This window comes from Lingula anatina, chromosome 1, assembly GCF_051362555.1.
Source record: "Lingula anatina isolate TDL-2025a chromosome 1, LinAna3.0, whole genome shotgun sequence".
NCBI lineage: Eukaryota > Metazoa > Brachiopoda > Lingulata > Lingulida > Lingulidae > Lingula > Lingula anatina.
In genome coordinates, this window is record NC_141767.1 from 41,820,361 (window position 1) to 41,844,559 (window position 24,199).

General features: G+C 37.4%; 2 protein-coding genes and 1 long non-coding RNA gene across 3 annotated transcripts; 1 reads left to right on the top strand and 2 right to left on the bottom strand.

Annotated features, from left to right (window-relative positions):
* The first annotated feature begins 1,235 nt into the window (after positions 1–1,235).
* On the top strand, positions 1,236–4,097 carry LOC106163074 (lysophosphatidic acid receptor 2). Its single transcript, XM_013540544.2, has 2 exons — positions 1,236–1,696; positions 2,045–4,097. Exon 2 carries the CDS (start codon positions 2,490–2,492, stop codon positions 3,684–3,686), a length of 1,197 nt encoding a protein of 398 aa, XP_013395998.2. The 5' UTR covers positions 1,236–1,696; positions 2,045–2,489; the 3' UTR covers positions 3,687–4,097.
* A 7,471-nt stretch (positions 4,098–11,568) lies between these two features.
* Positions 11,569–18,374, bottom strand: LOC147764359 (uncharacterized). The gene is made up of 3 exons (XR_015331936.1): positions 18,051–18,374; positions 13,209–13,267; positions 11,569–12,793 (listed from the first exon to the last, which is right to left on the bottom strand). It is a non-coding gene; the product is annotated as an uncharacterized LOC147764359 (long non-coding RNA).
* Positions 18,375–20,064: 1,690 nt separating this feature from the next.
* On the bottom strand, positions 20,065–23,010 carry LOC106163072 (uncharacterized). The gene is made up of 2 exons (XM_013540542.2): positions 22,871–23,010; positions 20,065–22,294 (listed from the first exon to the last, which is right to left on the bottom strand). The coding sequence occupies exons 1-2, from the start codon at positions 22,992–22,994 to the stop codon at positions 21,186–21,188; spliced, it is 1,233 nt and encodes a 410-aa protein (XP_013395996.2). The 5' UTR covers positions 22,995–23,010; the 3' UTR covers positions 20,065–21,185.
* Between the last annotated feature and the right edge of the window lie 1,189 nt (positions 23,011–24,199).

Below are 24,199 nucleotides of genomic sequence, written 5' to 3' on the forward strand. Positions count from 1 at the left end.
TGCTGTATATGGATTGACGATCACAATGAAATACTCGAACGATAAAAATCAACATCACTGAAAACACAAAACAAAACAAAAAATGATTTCAGAAAATATAAAAAACAAAAACGCGTGCTAGGCTTGCAAAGGACAGTTTTGACAGTGACTTGGTCTTTTAGTAACTGATATATAAGCTAAAAATAGAAGACGTTATAATATTTAGAAGAAAATCAATATACCACCTTGTTATGAAACCAAAGTAAACACACACGCGACAAAGATATAACTCGAGTATATTTTTTTCGCCTTTTTATAGCAATTTTGATTAGGAATAAGTTGTCAATTCACTTGGGGCAGTACTTTGTAACATGCGACCGAGTCATTACTTGGAACTAATATGAAGGACATTTCTGACATTTTGCCAGTCATTAAGATCACCGTGTCATCCTGTACATTTCAGATAGAAATATCGACCTCGGGTACGTTTATTTGAGGGATTTTACCGTAAGAAGGTCTACATTGGGGAGGACAAACTTGGAAGGTATGTGGATATAGAAAATACGACTTTGGGGTATTTTCAAAACGCGGATAGTATACGTTGAAGGACAGCGTTGTTTTCAGTGCAACCGCGTTGTCATGTGCTCTATTAAATTCATACAATATACGTATTTTTTTGTTTTAGACAAACGTCCCTGTTACATTTACCTCGGCTATTGCATGTCAAATCAATGCGTTTGTTATTCAAAAAGGGGCAAAAGTAAAACCTTAAGAGTTGAAACAATGACTCATATTTGAAGAGTAGCAGTTTGGAGGTAACTGACATTACCAGACAAGAAATGTGATCTGCTGATCAGTTTTTACTGCTTATTAATCAAGAACTCCCATTTAATGTAATACTTATCAGTCATTCTCGTCGGTGTTAGGCTTCATAAGACCTAGAGACTGAAATATTCCATCTGTCAAATAAATCTTTTGCATAACATATAGTCACACAAACGTTTCACAGATAGTTTTTTAGAACTGTGGGCTATATATAGCTAATAACCAGCAAGGTGAGGGGTTTCTCTTTTAAAGGCCAAGTTATCAGTTTCGTTATCGCCTCAAAAATTAAACTAGACAATGCACAATGAAAGCATTTGGCGACACGCAAAACAAATGATTTGTGCAATTTTCCCATCACACGCATTGTGTCATAGATAATATTTTGTGTCTTTGTATTTTCTAGATAACCTCCAAACTGCAAGATAAATTGCATCTGGAAAGGAAGTTTAGACATCCCATTAAGAATAGCTTAGGTAAATCATAATGATGACAGGAAATCGTCGAAAAGTGTTTGGACTGCGCACAGTGAGGGCATGATCTATATCACTGAGGCTGCTAATACCTTCAAAACCCCCTGTTTCTCTGACTGAAGCACTGACATCGGAACGCTTTCGCATTACGTGCACTCACGGAGATTTACGGACATCAACGAAGACAGGCTATAAAAACAACCGAACCATGTGTTTATTGCTTTTCGTCCAAACTGTTCCGCGGAATAGAGCAAGTATGTAATGCTTCAAAAGATCCGAGCATTCCGAACTGAAAGGCAATTTAGCACGAGAGAACAGAGAACTGAGTTATTAGAATGGTATAGGCAAGGTGTCGCTAGACTAGTGCTTTGACGTGGAAAGCATTTCCAATATATACCACTAAGGAGCACAGGATCACATAGGTGAGTTTATTACAGTTTCCACTGATTTATTAATTTTTGACCTCTGCAAACATAGAAAGCCTTAAGTCTCACCTGGGAGCAACACCCACTGGGGTAAAAAAAGTGGCTCGAAGGTGGCTAATCTTCCAGCGCATTAGTTAATGGCGATTAGGTGTGTAATATCACCACTAACGCGCGTTTCTTGAAATATCACTTTCACCACATGTCTGCCCACTGTCTGAGAACCTGTGATGCTATCACTAATATTTTGACAGACTCAGGTTATTTCAAATGTTATATTGTATGTTGTTTTCCCGATCAGCTGGGTTGATTCTCACATTCTAGATCTTGCTGTTATTTTCACTGTAGGGGGCCTTGGAGACTGCACGTTAACTATATAACCTTCGGAAATCGCTATTATACGTTACTGGGAAAGGTTTTCTATTTGTGCACCAAGGACAAGGGATAAATAGCAAGATTTTAGACGAAAGAAAGTATGTAATCCTCAGCGAGCAAGGATACAGTTTCTTTTGCCAACTCCGGACGGGTGTGCACCGTATGGTGATATGCTATGTTCATTAAAAGTAATCAGAACCGTTTAACTTTAAGGATTCTGAGGTGGACACGTGTTAAAAAGACAGGATCTCTGCAAAAACGCAATACTCTGAATAATCGATGATTAGATCAGTTGTCAAGGTGATTACTTGAATAACAGCAGAAAAAAAGGGGACTGGTTTTATCTCTGGATTAGCACCTGTTGTAATTTACTGCATTACCGACGGGAGCTGAGCGAAGGTAAAGTGGAAGCGGGATCATGATGGACGCCGAACAGGAGAATATTACATCATTGAGTGAAGACACGTTCGATGGATTTTTGGATAATGCCAATTTCTCTCTGTCTCAAAACCAGAGTGATACAGGAGCATCTTGGCTCATCTTTGCCTCTGTCGGGTTAGCAATTACCGTGACAGGCTTCCTCGAAAATGTGGTGAGCATTCTTGCTTTGAGTCACATGCGACGGCCGTTAGAGCCATTCCATTATTTACTGGTCAATTTAGCCATAGCTGACCTTATTGTTGTGGGTTTTGCGTCCATTGGTAACGCGTTGTTTTTATACGCTCAGACGGTGGACCGCTCCTCGGATACGTTTTGCTGGGCTCATTTTTTCATGGAGATTTCTTATATATCCTTACCGTCCACCTTGCTTGCGACGTCGGCACTGGTGTTTAACCAGTATCTAGCTGTGTCCAAAATACTAAACTATAGATCAATGGTGACAAAAAGAAAAGTGGTTCTTTGTATTACTCTTTTCTGGATATGTACTATTGCTATCGGCGCTGCCCTTCAAGCTGTTACCGCATACAGGAACAGAAGTACATTGCCAGAAAATGCAGATGGACATTTTTGGGACACGCTATGCGCAATATATGACACCCAGGATTATTACACGTTTTCTGCGTACACATACTTTATTCTTTTCATAGTCATAACCACACTTGTTGCCATAGTGTATGCGAAAACATACTTTGACATCAAACATCAACTTTCGGGGGTGAGGAACTTAAGACGCTCCATTCGTAGAACCAGGAGCAGTGCGGAATTCGAAGCCACGCAGCAAACCAAAGTGAACGCTACCATTGCACTTCTGTTCGGAACTATTGTGATTTTTTGGTTACCTGGGATCGCTGATGCTCTGATAACCGTTTATCTTCTATCCATAGCGCAAGACTGCCAGCCTTGCAAAATCATTCATCAAATAACCAACTTAATGTTCATTGCAAATGCTCTTTTGGACCCGGTTATTTATGGCGTTCGTATTAATCAGGTGAGAGGTGGTTATCACCGATTGTTAAAAAGATGCACCAAGGTTTTGTGCCGCCAATCACGGGCCGCGAACGTGAATGGCTTGGGACGCCAAGGAGCATTAACATCGCTTGGGTATGAGCGAACGTCACTGTATGAGAGGGCAAACAATGGTATGGTTTTCTCCACTAATTCAACGTCTCTTTAAAACACTTTTAAATGTCGGATATTACTTCTTATAAATGAACAATGGTTAACATGGTTAAGGAGTCATGCATTTTATTAAATGTCATTTGAAGTTTTTTTTTAAATAGAGTTGATGCTCCTCAACTTTACGCCTCCTTCGCTCACAAATGCAATTTCTTTGCAGATTCAACGATTTTCGTATAAAAGATAGTTTCAAACAAATAGAAAGGTTGTAGGGCAATGACTTTTATAGCTTATCAGGTTTTGGCGTATACCTAGTTGGCTATTGTAAGAAGTTATATTAATATTATATGTAGTTTTGCTACATACGGATACTTGAACAAAAAACCCGATTAACTTTAAATAGTTGAATGGAAATTTGTAAATCTATATATCCATTGGTATTATTCGTAATATAAATGTACATCGTCAACTCTGCGAAATTGTCTTAATTGATTATTTTACGCATGATTCACATATAAGGTGTATTCTAATTATGCCGTACCAGGTACAAAAGACGGCGTTGAATTGGAACTGGTAACAGGATAGTATAAGTCTAAAATCCTTACAATGGAAATCATCCGAGAAAGTTAAAACAACGCTGTCAGTATGTTTTGGAGTCATGCTAGACAAGAAAACGTGCGGGAATCCGCGTGAGGATCGGGCTCACCTTTAAGCAGTGCTGATGAAACTCGATCTATACAGCGGGAATATCGTCTTAGAAAGCAATACAAAAGTTACACGCAAAACACTGTGAATGTGCAGTGCTGTGAAAAAGACTACGATTTAACAGAACCTCGACTATGATTTAACAGAATATCGGAAAAAACCTCCCATACATGAATTATGTCAGCTTTTATTTGTTGCCGCGCCGCACTCGACAGTCTGCCATTACGTCTGATCCCACTCTCCATTAAACCCCGCGAAACCTCGCTTGATTTTACTCTAAGTCGTAAGACCTTGGCTTGGATCATTCCCATTACTGACGCTTTTGTTTGCTCTCAAATAGAGTATTTCCCTTTTGTTTTGATAACAAAAAGGATCGGCGACGCACGAAACAGTTACTATTTTTTATATTTAAATTTTGTGTTAAGGTTCAGTGTTAAAAAGGGTTTTCGTGTCAAGCGTTAAATAGTAAAAACGCTGTAAAATTGACTGTTGATAAAATTCATCACTATCTGTATTTTGAAAGAATAAAGAAAGACCACGATAATCTTTTCCGTTACTGGTTTAAAACACTTTGTCTCACAGATCAAATTGAAAAGAAGTAATTGCGAGGTTAATTGCAATATTTACCTCAAAGGAGCCGTAGCTGCGAGGGGTTTAGGCAATGTTGCGAATGGAAATTTAACCCATTATTCAAATGTCTGAAGAAACATTGATTTTGTTTCAGTGATTAACTGCAGCCAGTGGTACTTGATTCCAACTTTTGTCTGTAAACCCTTGAGCCTAGAGCTAAGCATATATGATAAATAGCATGTTGCCAGTGAAAATGTAATAGCAGTTGACCAGCTGCTTTGGATTATATATATGAAGACCATTTAAGTATGCGATGTAAATGTACGTCCCTCCTAGAGTTACTAATAAAAAAATAGCAGCGCTTCATATGAGATTCGAAAATCCACAATAAATACATTGTAAACAATATATATATATATATATATATATATATATATATATATATATATATATATATATATATATATATATATATATTCCATTTTACCACCAAAATGGCGGTTATCGCAATTATTCTGAAAACTGAAATCTCTTATAAGATTATTACAAATGACTCACTTAAAAAACTACTGACGTACTTTGAATGTCGGAACAGATTCATTTCATTGGTAAGTATTGGAACATCGTCGTTACCCCAGGAAAATCCCTCTAATGGCAATGCTCCCTCCAAAATGAAGAGTTGTTATCCCTTTAAGTTACCCATTTCCTGCACACCGGTTATTAAGCAGCCTTTCTGCATGGGATATGAGTTATGGCAGTAAATAACATTAAATGTTGTGCGTTATGCTACATACTCAAACACTTCATGGTGTCGTCATCAATTTCTGAATCTTTGCCGTAAGTTGACATCTCTATATCCATTTCTTTAAAAACTTTACATTGATTTAACTTTTTGGAATGTATTGTAAAAATCACAACTGTGAACGAGAGCAGCTGGCTTGTGGAAAGGGCATAAACCTAAATGTTCACATCGAAACGGAGAGATGATTTATGAAGGTTGTCTAGAACTGACGTTCCACGAAGAGTTTGTTTTGCATTGACATTTCGTGATTACAAGACGAGGATACCTTTTAATAGACACTGCGGACAATTCACGTGGCTTTTAATGTTTCATATTAGTGGATTAACTGCGTCATTATGATTTTGATATTTTTCTTGCAGCCCTTTCCAAGAAATCCAAGGACAATCGTTTTGTTCTTGCTCCATTAATCCATTAAGATTGCCAGTTTCGCCTGATTATAGGCAATATTCAAGGACTCGGAGATGTGTCTCTAAGTATGCGTCCCTTGTGTGAATAGATCATATATTAGGAGTTGAAAAAAATTTAACATTGATGGCAACATGATTTCCATGACCAGGATAACGTAGGCCGACGTCATGCAATGCAGTACCAAGAACAGTTGCAAAAAAAAACCTTTCAAACTTATAAGTGATGCCCTTTTTTCAGTTTGGCTCAACAACATGCTGCATAGCTTATATTATAGCAGCAAATATGTGAAAATAAAGGGCCGGGCGTATTCACTTACAAGGGGTCGTGCTTATCACAAAGGCGCTCAGGAAGTAGTGTTCATTTAGAAACTGCCCCGTTAGCTTCAGGCATGTGTAGAAAAGCAGTGAACCCGTCCTGACGTTGCCTACTACATCCAACAGAGTCATTAGATTCGAGAAATGATAGATCGTTCAGTATTATCACAAATCTTTTGAAACGTCCTCCGGTCGTTGCTCTAGTACTTAGATGTTTAAATTTAACAACAGAGTCACGGGCTCTGAAGACTAAGTGCTGAACCAAAGAGGTATTATAGTGGATTAGAGTACAGGCAATGTTCAATGGCAGAAACAGCGTCTGGAAGATGACGTCAACTTAAATAACAATGGTTCTCTTAGAAATGTATTTGAAAGGGTAATGAACTCTTACATAGTGTTCAGAGGCTTTTTTGCCAAGATACAACAAGTTTAAATGGTTTGTTCAACCGCAAAATGTTATCTAATAACAATTACAAGATTTGACAAAACTATGCTATCTTAAGGTTTGAGGTACGATTATTATCATAAGATTACTCGCATTTTATAACACATGATTCCCATAAACCATGTTAAAATATTTAAATCAGAAAAATTGCTTTACAACTTCGAAATGAAAGACGAAGAGGATGTGCTGATATCAACAACATATGACAAAGAATTCATTCAAGACCAACTAGACATCAATATATTTAATTGGAAAACGTGTTCATAAATTATGTTGCGAACTGAATAGTTTCGAGAATGCGAGCTGTCTCATTATAAAGGATTCTTTTGCGCAAGCACAACCGCTAATATTTCAATTGTTTGGTGTCATTGAACTATGGCGTTGCAGATGTTATTGGAAAATGACATGAAAGCGTAGGATGATCACTCCTTATACTTTTTTGGTCTTAAATATCAATAAAAGCAATCATTTATGGATACCCAAAAGGTTGAGTGTATTCTCGAGAGGCAGTTTACAAAATATCTTCACCCTCGATTACGAGAGTGAAACAGCTACTTGTAGTTGCGATTAATGAAATTGTCTTCGGCAAATGTCATCGGGAGATCAACATGTTTGGCAGTAATAGAATTTTACCAGCAGAACAGGGGTATCTTATGTACGCTTTGTGGTCCATCATATAGGTGAATAGAATTTGATTGATTGCATAACAGTGACTGCTGTGCCACCAAAGAGAATATTGAATACACCATTCTGTTTATTGGATGAAGAAAAAGATTAGTTGGTTTGAGACCGGATTATACACAGACCACCACGAGATATAGATATCATTTTAATTCCAATTTGAATCAAACATTTACTTCTGTTTAAAGATAAAAAGGAAAAGCTACCCTATTCCGAAAGATCGATTTTCTTTCAGACATTTAGCAAATGCACAGGCGATTTGTGGTAGTAATGTTCACATATTGGGAGTGGCACCTTCGTTTGACTGATGCTCTGTGCAGTATATACCAAAGAGTCGACATTTTTTTTATTCTTCTTTGCCTGCCATCAGTCAAAGAAACATGGCATTTCAGAGAGAAAGAACACATTAGATGGGGCTTGCTAAGAGTGCACTATATTGGAGTTACGATGTATTACCCCTTTATTATGAACTTTTCATAGGAGAGAAATGCAAAAAAATTATGAATTCCCTCTTCTGCCGTCTTCATAAAATAAATGTAATATATCAAGAAGCACTAGATGGAAAAATCATGCAAATGAATGTGAAGCAACTGGCGCAGTTTTTAACAGCAATGTATAATAGACAGTAACATTTGTAAATGATACCAAGTGTCTAATAAAGATTTTGTGGGGTTTATAATAAAATAAATGAAGGAAAGAATGTGGACAATACATTAGTCCATTGCACAGTCGCCATATTGCCACAATACATAAACTTTACCATTTTAACACGGCTTCAGCCAAATAATACCGAATTTCTTTCGTCATGTAATATATCACCCTGCCTATGTGTATGGACATTTTGGTTAATTGTGTCGTGACTAACAGCACGATGTCGAGGCTATTTAGAATGACAACGGAGAGGAAATTACTAAGGGACATACATTGATAGGGAGTAAATGGACATTTTGAAGATTGAACGGAAAAAACGTGATCAGTAACTGTGCTAACATTTTGCTGACAGCAAGATGTGAAATATTTCGTGAAAATTGTTTCATTTTATTAAATCACTAATTATCATAAAACAATATCAGTATGCAAACTCAAAATCATTTAATTGAAATGGAATCAATGGAGAGTCCAAAGGTACCACATTGGCAACTTTAATGGTAGTTTACTTTACAAGTCCATGATTCAGAACCGATATCCCAATGATGTTAATGGAATATACATGTAAAAACCACATCTATGTACAAGGGAAAGCCAATATTTGATAATTTAAAAATTTAAACATAAAAATATTAAGAGTATACAATGTATATATACTCCCCATCACGCGCTCAAGTACAAGCCATATTCCTTGTACTTGCGATCAGGTGCTTCGTTTAAACATTCATTGACAAATTGCCTAGAATTTGCAAACAGACATACAAAGTGCAATGTTCTAGGTATATTCTGGTCAATTTGCACTCATTCCGTGTATGAACGTCTTCTGTCTCTTAGTCCTAGTAAATTTAACCAAAGGGGGAATTATTAATAGAAAAATAAAGCATAGGGCTTGTTGGTCTGAATGAATATTTGCAACTGAGAATGTTAAGTTCACTCCAGCATTCAAAAGTGGTGATTCATTCTTTTTCTCGTTTAATCCATAAAACATTAGGTCCACAATAAGTCGTACATTATTACCTCCGTCAAGAAGGTAATGTTTTGCTGGTCGTTCGTTTGTTTACAATATTTTCTAGTTATAAATCCCCGGTATAATAAGGTCACTGGCAAATGGAAAACCGAAAGACGCAACCAAACATAGTTTATTACTTTGCTTTTCCAATAATCACGTTTTTTGCTTCCGAGGTACAAAGAGACGTGCGAATGAAAAAGTAAGCTTTGAGTCTGAAATGGTGCCACCTACACTGACTCATTTTATTGAATTTTATGCTTAATATTTGTCTTTTTCAGTAATTGTGTGCGGATGTTTCCTTGTTTTCCAAGCATTACCAAGAGATGTTGCTATCCTAGCAATTCAACCCCGAGAAACGGGTGTATTTAAGGGTGTATTTCTCAAAGGCTGGTATCCTGCATTGCGCCATACTACCACAAGGTCGTTAATAAATGTTTTTTCAATGTCAATTGCATTTTTCCTTTTCCTTTGAGGGATTGAAATGAACTCGAGCAACTGAACCAAATACAGTGTTATGCCTCGGCTGATGCGTGAGTCATATATTCTCTTGTACGAAAAACATACAAAAACTACCAGCACGAGGCATTAATTCACACTTTTAAGTGTTAAAACCCGTGTGTCTTACGTGTTCTTACAGCAACTGGTGGTTTGTGTTTGCGTAGCCTGGTCAATTCATCATGTAAGTCTTTATTCGATTACCTGGTCATTGTTTTCAAAGATGTCTATTTGGATAAAATATCTGCAAGTGTTTGGGTAATAGCCAGAGGGCACCTCTTGCTTCCAGCGCTAGTTCCGCAGCCTCCCAGTAGCCTGTTTTGAAACGTTTTTATTTAGTCAGTGGGTGGTAAAATTCAAAACAAACCAGCAGCGGCGTGTATTGTTTTGAAATGTGTTTTGCAATCCACTGCGCCACCTTATTGCATATTTTGTCAGGTTCGCAATTTCAGACACAGTCCTATGTTGCCAAATGTGTTTCAGACGTTCTAACTTGTTTCCTCTGCAGGACGCTCAAATCGGGGGTGTTTACTTTGAACTTGAACACAGTGATATCCATATCAGTGTAGACACTCTCAGTATTTCATTAATGATTGATATTGCCAAGAAGTTGGCCATCATATAGGAATAAAACGATGATTCAGAGAAGCAATTATTTTGAACACATCGATTGCCAGACTGCGCTCCGGTGAACAAGTTATTGAATCTTTTTGATCGCGCGTTATCTAAAACTGGCGAAAAACGAAGTAAAATGTTGTGTGCGTTTATAAACATCTCGCATTAATGTAGAAACAGTTAAACTAAAATCAGTTTAAATGGCTCGGAAGTACATTTTGCTTCCTGATGCGAATTATACTTCAATTTAAACATTTGGAGTGAAACTGACTTTCTTAATCTGTATTCAGTTTATTTTGTCTGAAAATCAGTGTAATGCATTGTCATCAGCCGTGCAGTTCCACAAAGGCATTTTGTTAATAGCCTTTGTTGATAATTCACTTCTTGTAGAATTATGCACGGTTTGAACGGCAAACGTTATGGTTGCAGCCATTTAGTAATGATAGATTTTTAACCTGTCTACATAGGTTCCTGCTAAAATGATGGGATTTTCTAACAGAATATTAGATCTTTAATTAAATCTTTATTAGATCTAATAATGCGGTCAAAATATGACAAATGCATCATTCAACCAACTCAGTGTTTTATCATAATTCAATGATCTACCTTCAACTATATTTGCTAAACTTTCTCCCAGTTGGGTTACTTCTGATGATCAATTGTACATTTAGAAATTATCCTCAACGCAAAGCAAATATTCTGTCCGAGGAAGCATGAATTGATGCAAAATTCCAGAATCTCGCAAAGTTCATGTTATTCCTTAAAGAATTCCAGCATAGCTGCCACAAACCCGATGACGTCCTCTATCCTTTGAGGTAATGACTCATTTAGTTTGTTGGTGTATATCAGGCTAGGATCAACCACTTCACGACAAGAACCTGTCTCAGGTCATCACGTATAGTCGAATGGTCCTCCGTCATCCCAACTGTACTTTATGGGATTCGAATGAGGAAAATAAACAGTCCAATTCAGTGGCTCAATTCCCTGTCCATTGACAAATTGTGTGGGGCAAACCTGATGAGGTGGTGCATTGACATGTTGAAACAGAAGTTTGCAGCCAAATGGGCGCGAGCAAAAGGCATTATTTCTATGCCTAGAACTTGACAACAGGCGATGGCATTTTCCTTCACCATCTGCATCGCCCGATTCGTTCGACCAAACTTGGAGAGAGCCACCACTATGAGCAACAGTTTCAAACACAGTCTTCATCAAACCTCTCACAAATTTGACATCCAACAGTATCTGGCAATAGCATGACAAATGGGATTCATCGGGAAATCAGACATAATTCCGATGACACGGTCGACAGTGATGAAGTTGACTCAGGTTCCCTCAGGCTATCCTGTTTCTTAGTTGTGAAACTAGTAACTAAGAGCTTCAAATCTTCAACCTCGTTTCTTTCAAATTTACCGCGGCAAATACAACCGTTGTATTGGATTCAAAACCCCCATCTAATACTTGGAATGTGTTGTTAGTTTGCACAGAGCAGGCTTAAATAAGACAGTGAGCAGAAATCAGTGAGCAAATCAACGCTGCAGCTGTCATAATTTGAGTCGTCATCTATCGTTTTCTACAGTATTTTCTGTCATGATTGAGTGGAAATCAAACATTTATTACGCCTTAATTTTAAAATGTCGTATGTTTATATTTATCGATTTTTATACGGTCATCGTAACTGTCGTGTGGGGACATGAAGGGTCTTCCCCCAAGCGACCCTCGTGTAAAACGCGTGTATATGTGTCCACATAAAGTTTAGGGTAAAAGTAAAAACGATCATGATCAATCAGTCTGTCTGACGCCATACACGTAACAGAAGATATTTTCCGTTTCTAATATTGTGTGCATCCCGAGTTTCAGTGAGCAGCTATAGCCTTAGCCTGCCTTCCGTATAATATTTTTTGGTATATGAGCTTTGTAAGACGAAAAAAACAAGGTTATCGCCCTTGAGATATTTTGAGAAACGCGTCTTAGTCGGCTAAATCTTATTGGTCTAAAATTTTAGTCTTAATATTGGCTTTAGCATTCAACTGTGGCCTGAGACCTGTTTCGCAAAATGTCTTGACTCGTTTTTTTTTTTTTTTTACTAAAATCATTTTCAAAGAATATAAAAGGTCACATACAATTTTCGGTCTTTGGCACATATTAGCGCTTTGAGAAATTTGGAATCGTCTTCACGAAGTTCTTTATTCTTAACCCAATTAGGTATGTCAGATATATTTTGTTGACCAATCATTTTAATGAGCTCTGAGACCATCGTTGTAATGTGGACTTTGCGTGGTCGACTGTCCGATTCTAGCAGTCAAAACATAGCCTAAGAACACTGTTTAATGCCCCCCCCCCCCAAGGCAAACTGTTTCTCCTGTTGGTAAGGATGCAGACGGTTAATACACAGCCACCTCTGTCAGTCCATTGGGTCCAGTAAATGCCAACGTTCGCATCAGCGAACATTTCAAAGGGCGTCTCGCAGCGGAATCTGAAACGTAGGAAGTTATAAGTATTACAGTAAGGTAATAGTTTTAAGAACCACTCATTTTTATACTAAAAATTCATTTATAGCTGCTAAACACCTCAAATGCAGGTGGTCGGGTAGGTATTGGTATTTTATTTCAGATACTTAGAAAGGCAATTGATTAGACCGCACTGCTTTATCGATACTGCATGTATATTGAATGAACAAACAAATAAAAAATAACAAAATAAAAACACCTTGTACGATGAGTTCTTGCTGTGAAACGCGCCCATATCCAGAATCTCTGTCGCGTTTATCAATAAGCTCACTCCTGTTTGATCAAACATTCGCTCAGAAAATCATCCGGCAGCAAAATCTTTTGCAAAGTTATATTTTCGCGTAATTTTCTGCAGTACTTTCATTCACAAAATTGCCTCACCTCAGCAAACCTTGAAGCCGGGTCTTTCTGACCTGGATGAAAACCGACTGGAGCCAATTCTAACAAAAAATAAATGTAAGAGAACATTAATCAAACCTACATTGTGAGAAGCAATATGGTGCCGTAAATAATGATATTACTGTTTCATAAGACCAAGACGCACTCAGTTTACCCTTTGAGGAGTAAATAAGCGGTTGCGTGTGTGAACGGGCTACTTTTTTCCTGATTACACAATACAATGACTTGATACAGGGTAAAGTAGCGGAGACCCTGGCCATATACCTGTATATGCATAAACAACGAACAGTGCATTCCCCTGCCAATACACGTGCAATCACGTAAGTCCTGACATACAGGTCTGATAAAACATGTGACAGAAAAAAAAAAGAAATCCAAACCCTTTGTTTCAGCACATACTGATCACCGCTCATTGTAAAGGTCACACGGTCACACCTAACATAACCTCCTTTTTAGTTTCAGGCACGCCATATTTCGTGAACAGGTAGGCGTCAAAATGATATTCGTACTTGTTTTATGTCCCTTCGAGATTTAAAGTGATATAAGAATTACGTTTATTACGAATGCTAAAAGTAATTAAATGTCCAGGGAAATGGAGGGCCCATTGGAATATCAAAATTGAAGTGTAGGCCCATGGGGTCTTGGCCTTGTTTCGGGGTGTTACATGTAATAGCGCTACCTGGCTGGGGTTTGCATTTGGATTATAATTTAGTGCTTTTGACTGGAACTTCAATTGGCATACAGTGTATGTAATGTACGATTATGTATGTTGATTATGATAACGAGCAGGCTGTTGCATTTTTATATGCCTTAACTGATAAAAAAAGACATACAGTTATAAACATGCATGGTGCATAACATCACGCAAATGTTCAGTAAACTCAAATATACGGCACGCGGCAGTTGAGCAAACCCAATGCACGGAAGGCTGGTGCCAGAAGCTTAAGATTTACAGATTTTCATCTGTCTACAGATATCGCCTGTGACCAGCCAAACACTCTGTTATCAATTTATGTTATTATTCCAGATTTCGGGAAACTTTTGCACATTTGAAAAGAAAACGTAATCCTAGGACATGCAATTTACCATTTAAAAGAGACGAATACACGGAACCTAACCAAGGGAAGCCAACATCACGTCCAGGCTAGTCTGTTGAATCACCATAGCATGCCTTAATTGATGGTAATACTTCAGAGCGTATACGCATTTAGTTTTAATTGGACTCGTAAGAGGTAATTACTCAACGCAGAAGTACCATCAAGAGGCCGCATGTTTTAGGTGTTCTGTTTGTTTATATTCACAATAGGTTCAACGAGGAGTTGCGTACTTTTCTATTGTACTTAATTAATAGCGAGTCAGCAGAAACTGCTTACCCCAGCGGGCCTTGTTGTTAATCTGATTCAACCCAGTTTTTAAAACTATAAGTTCATGGACGGGTCATTTCGCACTTGAGTGAATATTTTAGGATCTATAACGTTTTTGTTCTGATTTAGAATCGACTGCGTCATTCTTTTTTAAAGTTTAATTTGGATCGCTTGTGGGCGTGAATGTGTACCGACCGCTGAGATTACCTGGTGAAAATTTAGGCCAGTTTTGTCTATGCCCCGTAACAAGACATTTAACTTTATTTTATTAAAAACGAAATCAAGTTATAGTAACAGGTAACCTGTACCTTTATACAGGTGAGGGCTATGTATCTGGAGGCAAAGAACTAGTATTTACCACATTATCCTATAATGAAAATCGGCCATTAATCTGTTTTATTTTCTAATAAATCTATCGAAGTTCATTAAAAAATCAACCGTAGTCTGCGTTTTTGTTGTTTAAAAGTACACTATAACATAAGTTAAAAGGGGAGGCAAACTCCATTTATGTAACAGAACAGAGATTTGTCAATTCCAGCAGGTTCCATTTCTAATTGTGTAAAGTCCTAAGGGGCGAGGCATCAGCCTTGTTACTTTATCAAAGTATTAGAGGGAACCATGGGGACGTACTGGCGACTTAGATACAAATATCTGAGAAAGAGGAATTTTTATGCTTGAGCTCATCCCCATGGATCATGTCCAATTTTACATTTTAATCTGATTTTAATCCTTGTATCATTAAATCGGGCTTTGATTGCATGGAAACTGGCTTAAATGGAATGCATTACAGATAAAACGAAGCTACCGTCACGTCGTGACGTCCTACGGGACGAGAAAGTCTGGAACAATACGCGTGAGAGGAGGTACATGTAACTTTTCAGTCACAAGGGTCTATGCGCTTCGAATGCAGTCTTGGCAAGAAATACATAATATGGTGAATTGGTACTGGATAAATACTGTCCGTTTATTATTCCTTGCTTCACCGCACTCGCTAGTCTAACGAAATGTCTAGTCCCACTTTCTTTCAAATTCCTAGCAACCTTTCTTGATTATACGCTTAGTCGCGAGACTTACGTGTGTTACGTCCGTCTCTCTCATTATTTCCGTGTTGATGCTCTTTGCTATTCGTATACAATAACAAAGGTATAGATAGTATAGATTGAAAATATTTTATAACTGTATACCTTATTCAAATGTCGCATTGGGAATTAATAAACACAGGAACGAGAGGCATGTTTTTACCACTCTCTAGCTTCAGTGACATACGGTATTTTCATGTGACTGCTTGTCTACAATGTACACAAAAATATTGAAATAAAAATGAACAAATGAATAAAAAGAGAAGATATCAAGATTAAAACATTTTGAATAAATCAAGAATACATAGTCATATCTATGGCCACCCTCCTCATTATCTTCATAGATATGGATAGGGCAAATTTAGACAGAGGAACTTGAAATGACCTTGGCATTTGAAAAAAAATCAACTAGTTTCCGAACAGTCACTTTTTAATCTCGTTTGCGACTGTCGGTCTACCTTTCTCTGGTTAACATGTGATATGAATGACAGAAACATAACAAATCTAAGGCCGTTGAACTCATGATATAGTATTAACGAAGCATTTCCTGGGAAACAAGGAGGGTATTCTCTCTCGGGTGACGTCTGAACATGCGTTGAGTACCACCAGCTTGAAACACCCGATTGAATCCCGGAAAGTCTTATCTGACGGACTGTTTTTCTTGGCATTTTTTGTGCATCTCGGGGCGTTCTGAGGGCACATAGCGACGCCTTGGATATGCTACCCATCTCTCGGGGCTTATACAGGTTATTCAACACACTGAGAACATAACAGAAGAGAAAAAACTTCTGTGGCTCCACCAAAGGTACGAAAAAAGGATTTTATCAGTGATAAAAGGTTGTTAATTAAAACCACTTAAACACCAAACTTTATCCTGCTCTGTTAGATCCTTAAGTTCCAACCTTCGTTTAAGTCGAAATGTCTTTTGGAAGAACACACCCATTTGAAAATAAACTTCGGGTGATACTTTAATTTAAAAGGGGCAACGAAGGCCTCTTTGGGCAAGGTAAACTGGGAAGATATTCACACCTTTTCACCTGTGATAATGTGACAAGTTGTACATTATTTTGCAATTTTAAAGTGTATCCCTATCAGCATTGCATCAACCCAGGGCACCATGTTCGCATCACTAAAAACATTTGTGTAAAATACATTTCATATTTATTGTCTTCAGTATATACTGCCATTCAACACGAATCTTACTGTTCACAAATAGAAGTGAAATTGGGGGTGGGGGCATAAAATAAGGAATACTTTTGCCTCACTTTCTTCTTCAAAAATAACAACACGAAAATACATGTACTCTTACTGTCCAATGTGAGGCACAAGGAATGAAAACATTGTATTGTCCAATCTCTTTTTGTTTGGTATGTTTTTTTAGATCGAGAATGGGAAGAAAGGGGTACCTCCGAAGCAAATAGCAGAGGGGGCACCACCGCCCCCCTCCCCCCTCCCCCACCGGATCCGGCATAACTACCAGACTGGAAGGAGGATCGTAGATTTAAACTTATCGTCAGATCACAAAATGTTCTTCGGCAGAACCCATAAACCCATTTTCGATATGAGAAAACGATTGAAGCAAGGAAATTAAAACTAAAATTAATGGTAGGCCCATGTGTTTGAGATGAATTTGTTTTCTCACAGGGCCGGTTGTAATATGATTAATGTTCTTTAATCAACCGAAATACCTATGGTGTTGATCGCTCTAATATGATTTGGATTTATAACTGCCTTTTTGTCGGTCAGGGGAATCTTTTTATAGACCCCAGTCTTGGTGCGCTTCGACTCTATGCCTTCATTTACCATAAAACCCCATTCATTTATTCATTGTGGACGTATTATCTATCATTTTGCTGTCAAAGCTTGATATGCGATGAAAAGGACACAGCAGTTAATATGTTTTTCGCCACTGAACCGACTCGTAGTGGTGTAGTCAGGGATATTGGGAATAGCTCATAATGGCTTTATTTATTACAGTATTACTTGCTCACTTTGCCAAGGTAAGACTTCAATCTGGTTGTGCTTCTGTGATCAGGTTATCATCCATCTTGTACCTTCTTTTAATATTGAATGATAGGCCCAACGTTTTTTCACGAGTTTTCGTGGTTTACGAAGGTTGCAATTAGCATAGGAAGTAAAAAAAAAGCTGGTTATTCTAAACAATTTTGCTTTATGCTTCCAATATTTCTATTTACTGATTCAAAAATACAGTGCCATTAAACTAATAAGCTATCCTGATAAGACAAGCACACTTTATTCTCTTTAAATGTTTTGTGGTATGTAATAACAGTCTTACAGTGCTATGTAAACAAATCTTTAGTAGAAGTACTTCAGTAGACCAGAGCAGAAAAGACAGGAATAGAACAGACGAATACACTCACATTAAATGTCCATATTCATTTCCCACAGAGCAATAAACGAGAGCATTTATGAAACACCTGTATCTGCCATCCGCAATCGATTGGTTTATGCTTTTAAGATTATATCAGCATCTCCAACCGTCTGCTTTGTACCTGGGGCGGGATGTGCGACGTAAGGTCTTGTCCTCAGTTCGAGGTCACGGCGCGGCGACGTGCTACTTGGGCTGCCCTTTTGATGAAAAGATTTACAGCATTTGGTATGTGAATACTTGGAATACCTCCTAAGCGTTCTATCAGCGATTCCGCGCATTCTTGGCGTTCTTCTCTTCCACAAAAGACCTTTTGTTGGACTTCACCTGTTTGCAAAATTATTAATATACATATATGTTATCTGTATATATCTATTTGAAGTGGGTGGGACATTCATATCTCATTCGAAAATCGGCCTTGTCGTTTCACTTGGTATTTGTTTATGCCACAAATCATAAGCTGAATGTAGTACGTCTGATAACACGTTTTTTCTGTTTGTTAAGAAACGAGAACGATACTTGACTTTAGTGGAAATGTGCAAATCAGCATCTTTCATAACTTTTAGGCAATAAGGTTTTGGTAGAAGTAGCTACTACAGCATAATGCACGTGCAGGTTTCTTGAGCAGTATTCGAATATAAAAAATCTCTATTTCTGACACTGCCAAGTTATTTTATCTCAATAAGTTATATTTATTATAATTTTTATTTTATCTCAATAAGTTATATTTATTATAGGTCTTTTGATTAAAATCAACAATTCCTTAAATTTAGGTGTCAGCTTTGCTGTGGGGATAAATAAATAAATAAATAAATAAATAAATAAATAAATAAATAAATAAATAAAAATAGAAAAGAAAAAAATTAGTATCAGCTTTCTTCATTAGTTAATTGAACTCCTCAGGAACTATGTTGGTCCCTCAGTTAACTAAAATGCGGGTTCAGTTAAATCAAAATTACTTTCAAAATATTTATTAGAATTTAGCGTGAAAGAGTGACAGTGACTTGAATAAATTCCTAAGCCATCTCCACCAAGACAAGTTCGAACACGATCAAATTTTATTGTCCTAAACGTTTCTGAGCTCAGCTACTTAGTTTGGTTAACCCTTAAGAGATGGGCGTTTTCCAATGTCTCTTGTTGTTTATGGGCCATTAGAGCTTCCCTTTAAAGTACCCTATTAGGTCTTTTTTATTAGAAAGAATACCCGGCAGCGATTCGCGTGAGCCGCGTCAATTAGAGATTTTATATTCAGCCTGAATCCAGCGAAATGATACCCTTGGTGCCTTCTTCAATTGACTATGATCAGTGTTTCTTTCTCCCTGAACATTTCAAGAGTGACGCATCCACTCACCCAATCGTCAATTAACTTTTTATGCTTCTTTTGGTGAAGTGAATTAATACTCGATGTTTTCATGAAATGAATGGGTAATCGTTCGTTTTTGATATTCATGGAAAGTTAATATACATGTAAAGAAACCTGCAGGCATTAAATAAGCATTTAATTGTTATGCAAGAGATATTGATCATTAATTTGATGGATAACTGGGAAAGCGATTGATATATCACATCTTGAGCATTGTAGTAATCTTAGCACTGATAAAAAGCCGATCCGATGATTTAAATGTATATATTATTAACATTGGTAAACTTTTATCATTGTGCAGATAGTTCTAACACGCCTGTACTATTGCGAGAGATGAGCTAACGCAATCATGTCACCTCTGATGAAATCAGAAACGCAACAATAGTCTTACAAACGAGCGCAACAGGTCTCTAGTGTACTGGTATATAGCCGATAGCAACTGTTTTTCATTTATTTATTTAACATTTTTGTCGGCTTGATATTTGATTTTTACAACAACAAGTGCAAGTTGCCTATTTGTAAAATTGCCGTTTTTCGGTACGAAAATGCAATACATGAATAACGATATGTCAAATTTAAACGTGTACCTGTATGCATGCAAAAACAAAGCTGTCAAAGTACCAAAATTATTAGCGTTTCGAGCCATCATTTTTATTGTCCAGAGACATAAAACTACATTATCTACCAACTATTATTCATCCGTATATGGTTACCCAAAGCGACATTTTCCAACTCTACATTAATATAAAGGTTTCAAAAGATGATAAAACTCCAAACTGTTCAAATTCCACTTTCTCTAGCGCTCTCCACTTACATACTAAAAAGCTGAATGCTAAATATAACTGATTAAAAAAAATTAAAATAGAGTTTGAAAATTTCACCAATTTGTCATTTATCAGAATATACGTTGAGAGAAATAAAATAAAAAACCCAGGAATTATACTCCATAAAAAATTAAAATGTTTATACGATATTATGTATAATCATTTCAAAAATTTATATCCAATAGCAAGTAAAACAAAAAATATGATATATTACAAAAAAATGCTACTTTTACTGCTACCAGCGTATAGTGAATAATAAAAAAGTACAGAATATTAAGAAAAGATAAAAACATGTACGATATTTTTATTGATGAAACATAAGAAAATTAGAGCCACAAAAATAACATTAATGAAAAATCTAAACCTTGTGGCTAAGTGTAAGGTATCTATGTAGATCACAGAAAAAAATCGATTAAATCGATTAATAAAAACTACCAAAAACATCCAATATATAGTAGATGCAGGATTCAATATATTGCTACGGTCACCTTACCCAAACAACATGATGTCCAGTAGCGGCCAGTTCCATGAATGAGCTTTAGCCCTCAAATTGGCCGTAGCTTTTAGATTAAAATATGGTGTACTTTACTTCAAGATACATGTAAATGGATAGTAGTCCCCCTTAATAAGGTAAAAATCGGTCTGCTATGTTTTTCTTGTTATGGAATAGTCTCAATTTTTATTGAAATGAACTACAACTGCTTTATCTTGCCTCAAATTAGACTAAACATCTATACCAATTTTGGGCTTAAGTTCTCTTGTGAAACAAAACATAAAACTCGACTGAAATGGAAGTCGCCGACTGCTGACTGTGTCTCAAAAATTGATTCAATGACTATACGGATACATGTAGTCAAAGGGATATTGACCTTTCAGTCATTACTGCAAAGATTCAAAAGATTTGAGCCGGCTGGCGAACAGATGTAAACGCCTTCCTTAATTATGCAGCATCTTTCAAGTCACCCTTTAAAATATTGTCAAAGTTTTTGTTGCACATAGGACATCTTTTTCTCTCGCGCAGGCTGCTGCGGAGACACTTCCCGTGAAACATGTGACTACACGGTGTGATCCGGGCGTTTCTCATACTCCCCAAGCAAACAGCGCAAATGTCCTTGTAGGCCATTGTCTCCCGGAATGTGGCTCGTCGAAAAACCGAAAGCTTTTCTGTTTCTCGGCAAATATTATGCCAAGCAGTGGCGTATGCTTTGTGTATAGCCAAATACATGTTGCTGTATATCACCAGAGCGATGACTAACATTGTCCAAGGGGAGGAAGGGCGGCCCAGGGTGAGGTACCATATTATCAACGCCAAACTTACGCTAGTCTCCAATGCTGCACAGACAATGCCCGAAGCATCCTTCTCCATTCCCTCAAGGATATCAAAGGACAGTGCGTCTAGCGTGTGAAACACGGTGACTTTTAGCATCTCTGATGTAATGACCATGTGCATCGCCCGCAAGAATGTGTCTGTCACGGTTCCGCACAACAGATAATCTATGACCATAACCAAACACACTAAAATCCCCTCCGTTATCTGAAACTGCGTCTTCTTGTTTGACAATGGCGAGCTCTGTAGGAATGCCTCTGTAGTTTCATGAATCATTTTTGCGGCATCTACCACCAAGTTGTATCCCACGAATGACGTCAGCCAAGCCATGCGCAGAGAAGACTGTGGCGGATATGAAACGCGGCGGATATCTGCTACCAACAAAAAGAACATCACTTGTTTCAGACGCTGGTTTACCGGAGAATCGTGAGTCGATGCAATGTCTTCTTCCTCAAGGGGCGACGAAGAATGGAAGTATCCCAGCGTTCGGCCAGATTCAGCAGGATTCGCTGAAAAGCCCAGGACGAAGGATATTGGTAGCCACAAAAGCATGAAGATTATTTTAGACAATTCTTGCCCAGCATCGAGGGAGAAATAGGACACAACGAGCAAAAGGATGATAAGAAGGTTGAGCACAATGGCTGGTATCACCATATAATACCACACCCAGCGGTAGTCGTCCATGCACAAGAAAAATGCCACGCTCACCACACCAGCGACACCTACAAATAGAATTGATTTTATAATTATTTTAGAATTGATATTATACCAGAATTGATTTTATAATTATTTTAGAATTGATATTATACCTGATATTATGATGTGAAATACTGTCACGACGTTTGATTGGTAATAAAATCAGTTTTATATCTTTAGGCATTATCTTTCTGAAAAAGGAATGATATGCAAATCATTTACTGTCTATGCAAACTTTATAAAATGGACATTTCAAATAAAGGTAGATGCTTAAACATCATTGAAAGGTGCGCGTAATAGTTGCTAGTTACTTGTACAATGAAAATATTCGTTTTATCGTTAGGTACAACAAGTTAGTTACATGCACATATTGGTGAACAATGATAATAATAATAATGCTTAAATGAGATTTTTTTCTAATTGATTTGTAGATGACTTTCGCTTTGAGGCTTTACTAAATATGCAATTGTGACTTTTATATAGGCAAAACACACAATGCAAATGACGTTTACTAATTGGGTTAATATATAACAAAAATGATTTTGTATACAAATAACATAACTGATAAATGAGTAATTAGATAAGGACTATATTCAACTCACAGTAAGATAGTGCCGTCTTCATGTCTATTCTAAGCCGGACTCTCTCGTCTTTAATAAGCGAATCTGCACCGTCCCCAGGCTCCCTAGCCGGCGAGCATCCACTCCTCATTTCTTGATCGACCATTAGTAATTTCCCTCTGTTATCCCTGTAAAACATGAATTTTCAGTTAGTCAATTAAACCAGACAAAATTAAATTACCTTTACCATACTTAATTCTTACTTTGCGTGTTACATTATCGTTCAAGTAGAGGATTTCATCACTTACCTCACTTACCGTTTTCATCGCAACATTGCCACTGACGTCATAGAGTATTATATAAAACAGGAAAAAAATTCACAACTTAAGCAAACTTTGACAAAAGTTAAATCTCCTCTTGCATCAGCATTTACACTGCGGCTCTTAATGATTTAAAGCTGTCCTCGTCCAAATATGGCTGCACAGAAGAGAGGAGACATGCACATAAGATTTGCAGGAATGAGCGCACCTCAAAATATGTTACATCACGTGCTCAAAAATAGCATGACGTAAGCGCCGTCTCAATGTAACCCTCACCGAATTGTTCGTGACCATTGAACGCATTCAGACGATATATCTGGACAGGATCGACCCAGACAGGTGCACATGTGATTCACATATAGACCTATATCATTGACGTGACTTTAACCAACAAACCCATAAGCTTTTACCCGTCTCTACTTAAAAAAATACTTTAGAAAATGTGACGTCAAAGGTATTTAGGGAATTATTTCAAATTCTTGGGAAAAAAATTAAATTCTGTAAATGAGAGTCTGCTTTAAGTTTTTTGACACTTTTTTTTCTGATTCTTTTCTATTTAAACAATGCTCCAGCAAACGTTAAGCCTTCATTGGATGGAGACAATAAAGTCCAAACCTAGCTCGATCGTCAACAGAAATCGATCGTCTGGAGTTAGTCTGGAGGTCATGCGTCTCTTTGACCGAGAAGTCGGACACTCACGTGGCTAAACGAGAGACGACACTCACAGTAAAGAAGCTGCGTGAGAGTGTCCACCGAGTATGATTTCAATAAAAAAACAAGCTGATTGGATTCCATATGCAAATGTAACACATGCAAATTTAATAGTACCGTCTTTAACAAAAACTTGAAAATATTCAACTTTTATTATTTGGCAGAATGTGAATGTGTAAGTTCGTTTGAAAGTAGCAGTGTCCTTTTTGTCCGTTTGTCTGCACAATGACTGTCCCCTAGCCCACTACTTATATGCATGACAAAGATAGTCCTTGACCTACATAACACAAAACTGGTCAAAACTGGATGATTCTTAACGACAACCAGACATGGGCCTGAT